The sequence below is a fragment of the Nerophis lumbriciformis genome, linkage group LG20, assembly GCF_033978685.3.
Source record: "Nerophis lumbriciformis linkage group LG20, RoL_Nlum_v2.1, whole genome shotgun sequence".
Lineage (NCBI taxonomy): Eukaryota > Metazoa > Chordata > Actinopteri > Syngnathiformes > Syngnathidae > Nerophis > Nerophis lumbriciformis.
The window spans coordinates 37,793,327-37,800,000 of NC_084567.2; the positions used below are offsets into that span (position 1 = coordinate 37,793,327).

At 34.8% G+C, this 6,674-nt stretch overlaps 1 protein-coding gene across 9 annotated transcripts in view; it reads left to right on the top strand.

Annotated features, from left to right (window-relative positions):
* vav2 (vav 2 guanine nucleotide exchange factor) overlaps positions 1–6,674 on the top strand; it is a 675,751-nt gene that overhangs the window by 643,212 nt on the left and 25,865 nt on the right. For all 9 annotated transcript variants that reach the window (XM_072915349.1, XM_072915351.1, XM_072915350.1 and 6 more), the window contains 3 exons: positions 374–490; positions 2,542–2,629; positions 2,717–2,840. In XM_072915349.1, coding sequence (XP_072771450.1) covers positions 374–490; positions 2,542–2,629; positions 2,717–2,840 — 329 coding nt within the window. The remainder of the gene's footprint in view (positions 1–373; positions 491–2,541; positions 2,630–2,716; positions 2,841–6,674) is intronic.

Genomic DNA, 6,674 nt, shown 5'->3' on the forward strand with positions numbered 1-6,674 from the left:
ACGCCGTTTGGTGTCCATGCACTCACTCAAATCGCCATGACGACACACGCACATAATAGCCACTGCCTGGATTATTGCGGCCTTTTCAAATTTCAAGCGTTATCTTTTTCATGGATTTCATTGATATTCACAAGTAAAACTCCATGTTTCATTATTTTCCCACAGCCAAGAAATCCGCCTCATTAGTAATTGAATCACCTGAGCCCGCTTTCATTCACGACGTACTCGTGTGTCTCCGTCAAAAGCATAGGAACACACTAAAGTGCTGACGTACAATAGGCCCTCACTGCGGTTATGTGAGGTTAAGGAGCCGTCGTGGCCATTCCACGATATTATTTCCTATCCGCATTCATACCCCGCTCCTGTTTTATAGGTTTGCAGGGAACATGGAGCGCCAGCAGGCTGACAACCTCTTAAAATCCCACAGTAGCGGGACCTACCTCATCAGAGAGAGGACGGCTGAAGCGGAGAGGTTCGCCATCAGCATCAAGTGAGTTTCCTGGCTTTCGTGAGGAGAGAGCCTCAGTTAAAATTTCTTTAGAAATAGAAACTCTTGAAGGATGTATTTGCTCCACCTTGTGGTTGCACCTAATAGTTGATAAACATGGAAGAGGCACTACAGGAGAGGAATAGACTACACTAGGGGTCGGCAACCCAAAACGTTGAAAGAGCCATATTGGACCAAAAATACAAAAAAATAAAGCCTTATATAAGTCTCATAATGAAGGCAACACATGACATAAGTGTCTATATTAGCCATAATAGCCTACTATCAAAATAATTATGTGTCGAAGTCTGAAGCAAATCTTCGTTGACAGAAATCATGCAATTTAATATTTATTCTACACATTTTTACCACATTAGAAACCATTAGTGAATCAGAGGCTACTCAGAAGGTGAGGAGATAGCTATATATATATATATATATATATATATATATATATATATATATATATATATATATATATATATATATATATATATATATATATATATATATATATATATATATATAAATATGTGTGTGTATATATATATATATATATATATATATATATATATATATACATATATATATATATATATAAATATATATATATACACAAATACACATACATATATACATACATGTGTGTGTATATATGTAAATTAAAAAAAAAAAAAATATATATATATATATATATATATGTATATATATATATATATATATATTTATAAATAAATAAATCATATAAATATATATATTTTTTAAATGTTTTATTTATTTAATTATTTTTTTTTACTGATTATACACATACATTTATTTATATATGTGTATATACTGTATATATATATATATATATATATATATATATATATATATATATTGATATATATATATATATATATATATATACATATACAGTATATACACATATACATATATAAATAAATGTATGTGTATAATCAGTAAAAAAATTATTAAATAAATAAAACATTTAAAAAATATTTATATATATATATACTTTATTTATTTATAAATATATATATATATATATATATATATGTATATATATATATTTTTTTTTAATTTACATATATACACACACATGTATGTATATATGTATGTGTATATGTATATATATATATATATATATATATATATATATATATATATATATATATATATATATATATATATATATATACATATATATATATATATATATATATATATACACAAATACACATACATATATACATACATGTGTGTGTATATATGTAAATTTAAAAAAAAAAATTATATATATATATATATATATATATATATATATATATATATATATATATATATATATATATATATATATATATATATATATATATATATATACTGTAGTTACTGACAGTGGGTTTCTGAAGTGTTCCTGAGCCCACGTGGTGATATCCTTTACACACTGATGTCGCTTGTTGATGCAGTACAGCCTGAGGGATGGAAGGTCACAGGCTTAGCTGCTTACGTGCAGTGATTTCTCCAGATTCCCTTTGATGATATTACGGAGCGTAGATGGTGAAATCCCTAAATTCCTTGCAATAGCTGGTTGAGAAAGGTTTTTCTTAAACTGTTCAACAATTTGCTCACGCATTTGTTGACAAAGTGGTGACCCTCGCCCCATCCTTGCGAATGGAATCTACTTTTATACCCAATCATGGCACCCACCTGTTCCCAATTAGCCTGTTCACCTGTGGGATGTTCCAAATAAGTGTTTGATGAGCATTCCTCAACTTTATCAGTATTTATTGCCACCTTTCCCAACTTCTTTGTCACGTGTTGCTGGCATCAAATTCCAAAGTTAATGATTATTTGCAAAAAAAAAAAAATGTTAATGAGTTTGAACATCAAATATGTTGTCTTTGTAGCATATTCAACTGAATATGGGTTGAAAATGATTTGCAAATCATTGTATTCCGTTTATATTTACATCTAACACAATTTCCCAACTCATATGGAAATGGGGTTTGTATATGAATCATTTTGACACGAGTGTTTTTTCCTCACAGATTCAATGACGAAGTAAAACACATCAAAGTGGTGGAGAAAGACAGCTGGATCCACATCACCGAGGCCAAGAAGTTTGAGAGCCTTTTGGTAAAGTGGCGTACTTCAAAAGACACAAAGAAGCTCACCTCAAAAATCAATTAGTCATCGACTTGTGCTTTGTGGTCTCTCCGACAGGAGCTGGTGGAATATTATCAGTCCCATTCGCTCAAAGAAAGCTTCAAGCTGCTCGATACCACATTGCGATATCCCTACAAATCAAGGGAACGCTCGCTAACGAGGGCCAGCCCACGCTCGCCAGGTAAGTAGGCATTCTCACGAAGTAGAACGGTAACACGTGCATGACCACCGTAAGGCCCAATTCCAATATTCACCCTCACCCACTACCACTACACCCTCGAAATGAAGCAACAAGGGGTAGAGCTTTGTAATCTTCCCTAAGAATTGGGACAACCACTTGTATGTCACTTCATAACTCGGGCGCATAAGTTACGTTTGCACATTTGTCCCACCTAGTTTGGTACCAAAATGTGTTTTGTTAGGTTTTATTAGGGGTGTAACGGTACGTGTATTTGTATTGAACCGTTTCGGTACGGGGGTTTCGGTTCGGTTCGGAGGTGTACCAAACGGGTTTCCACACGAACATATTAAGTTCTGCCTCTGTCTCTGTCAGGACTCTACACAGCACCCAGCATTGTCCCACCCACACAACCATCTGATTGGTTACATACAGAGCGGTAACAGCCAATCAGCAGTGCGTATTCAGTGCGCATGTAGTCAGTGCTTAGCGTTTAGCAGGTAATCATCAGGCTGCGGACTCTCCCCAAATGATAATAAACACCTCCCAGTCAACTACTAGTAACATCACTATGAGCCCGTTGACCTTCTAGAAATATAAAAGGCAGCTCAACTCGCTCGCAGTCCTGGCTTGAATTGAAGGCTAATTCGCTTTTAGCGTAACGTTAGCTCATTTAGGAGTGTGTGTGTGTGTTACAGACAGCAAAGCCCTGTCTGTCTGTTATTTCACTTGACCTTTTTTCTGTGTTGATTGAGCTGTGTTGAAGCAGCAAAAAAGGACATTATGTTAAATGAAGAGTTTCTGTCTCTGATAGTTGATATAATAACGTAACTGCATCAAGTTTCAAGTTTCAAGTTTCAAGTTTATTCACAATACCATATAACAATTACAATAGTAGTGAAATATCATCATTTAAAGATGTTGGTACGTGAAAGGGTCCCCCAAATAGGCTAGAAGAAGCTTTTGACAGGGGGTCCAGAGGACAGTATATACATGGAATGATGAAACATGGTAGCAAGCACAACAAAAAACAAAAAACAAAACAACGCTATATGATTAACACAAGATAATAGTACTAAAGCAAGCATACACATACATACATACATTCATTCAACCATGCAAAACCCAACAGTAGTCTACCCCACATGAGGCATTAAATATAGGTGGTTAATAGGTACGTTTTCAGTTTCTTTTTGAAGTTGGAGAATGGATACAGCATCTTGAGGCTCTCATTAAGCCGGTTCCAAATCTTTGGTCCCCTGCATACAACACTTCGAGCGGTACAATCCAGTAAACGATGTTTCCCTGATATCAAATCTAAGTTACGAGTGTTGTGGGCATGCTGGGGATGGTAGATAGGAACCAAGCTACAGAGCCTTAGATTCAGCCTGTAAATGACTTGATAGGTTAAACAAGCATTTTGATAAATATTGAACTCTGTCAGTCTTAAGAGATGATAATTATGGAAATAGATGTGGAGTGGGGTCATTAAACTTGGACCATGACAGGGCCTGTATGATTTTCTTTTGCATGGATTCTAATTTGTGAAGGTAGGTAGGAAAGGTGTTACACCAGATGACATTACAGTAGTTTAGATGTGGTTAAAAAGAGAGTTTTATATAGTGTGAGTAGAGCATAAAGAGGAAGATAATGACGAAGGTGAAAGAACAGGCCAACATATTTGGATAATTTGTTTAACAGATGGCTAATGTGACATTTGAAATTGAGGTATTCGTCAATGATGACCCCCAGGAATTTTGTGGAGTACACTCTCAGTATTTCCTCCCCATTGATGTTGATATGGCAGTGCTCAGTATTTGTCCGGTTTTTACTAGAACGAAATAGAATAACATTTGTTTTATTTACATTAAGTGAGAGCTTATTGCATTTGAACCAGGAATCCACTTTCACAAGCTCTGAATTGACAGTTACTTGTAGATGGTGTAGGCTCCTGTGTGAGGTAAACAAATTTGTATCGTCAGCAAAAATCATTTTATGAAAAGTTTCGGAGGAGTTTACAAAATCATTTATGTATAGGATAAAAAGGAGAGGCCCCAAGATGGATCCCTGGGGAACCCCATAATTTATGGTCATACAGGGTGAATTGTGATCATTGACGCATACACATTGCTGCCTTCCGTATAGGTAAGAGCGGAACCAATCGAGAGGTACCCCTCTGACACCATAGTGATATAGCTTATACAATAAGATCTCAAAGTCTATTGTGTCAAAGGCCTTGGATAGATCCAAAAAAATGCCAATACCGCATTTTCCTTCTTCAATACAGTCATTAAGCCTACATGAACTCCATGGTGTTCAGGGATTAATTGTCTCTCCTATTGCTATTGTACCATTTGTTCAGCTATAGTTACATTAATCATTAGTAATGGAGCAGCCTAGTTTTGAATGGCAGGGTCCCTGCTATCACATGTTGATAAAAATATAACATTTACATAATAAAAATCAACTACAGGCTTCCCAAATGCTGTAATAAATTAAGCATGATGAGTTGACTTGAAACTGTTTAATGTTGCACTTTTTATATGTAGAAGAAAAGTTTTGTCATTTTATTTAATCTGAGCAACAACTTGAGGCAGTTTAATGTTGATTAACGTGGGCAGAATTATTATAGTGTTCCCAATGTTAAAAGGATAAAGCCATTGTTTACAAATTTGGTAAATAAATAACCAAAAAATGTATATTTTTTTGTTTTCTTATTGTACCGAAAATTAACCGAACCGTGACCTCCAAACCGAGGTACGTACCTAACCGAAATTTTTGTGTACCGTTACACCCCTATTTTTTATACTTTTTGAAATAAAGAGGACCACAAAAAATGTCATTACTATCTTCATTTTAACAGAAAATCTTATGATAAAACCTATGATTAAACATATGTTTCTTATTGCACTCAATCAATGATTTTAAAAGATTGGAATTCAAATTAAAAGGCCCATTAAACACATGGGCTTTTCTTATTGCACTCAAAGAAGAGTTCAATTAATGTACATATTACATATAGTCTGCCATAGTCTAGATCAGTGTTTTTCAACCTTTTTTGATCCAAGGCACATTTTTTGCGTTGAAAAAATGCGGAAAATCATTAAAAAACAATACTCAGTTGACAGTAAAAAGTCGTTGTCGCAATTGTTGGATATAACTTTAAAGCATAACCAAGCATGCATCAATATAGATGTGGGCTCTGAACCGAGGATGTCGTTGTGGCTTGTGCAGCCCTTTGAGACACTCGTGATTTAGGGCTATATAGTAAACATTGATTGATTGATAGCTCTTGTCTCAAAGTAGGTGTACTGTCACCGCCTGTCACATCACGCCGTGACTTCTTTTGAGTTTTTTTTTGCTGTTTTCCTGTGTGTAGTGTTTTTTGTCTTGCGCTCCTATTTTGGTGGCTTTTTCTCTTTTTTTGGTGTTTTCCTGTTGCAGTTTCATGTCTTCCTTTGAGCGATATTTCCCACATCAACTTAGTTCTAGCAATCAAGAATATTTCAGTTGTTTTTATCCTTCTTTGTGGGGACATTGTGTCATGTCTGTGTGATCATGTTTTTGTTTTGGTCATGTTCGTTTTGGGTTTTGGACTTTTTGTGCACTTTTGTTTCGTCACCATAGCAACCATTAGTTTTCACCTGTCACGTCACGCACCTGTTTCACGTTTTGAGTCACGCACCTGCTTTCACTAATCATGTCCATAGTATTTAAGTTCATTCTTTTCAGTTTGTCGTTCTGACGACCTCTCCACATTTATGCTTATGTACTCTCTTCATCCTCTAAAATCCTGCTTCATGTCCCTTGTCAAAGTACGTTTTTGTTCCATGTTTA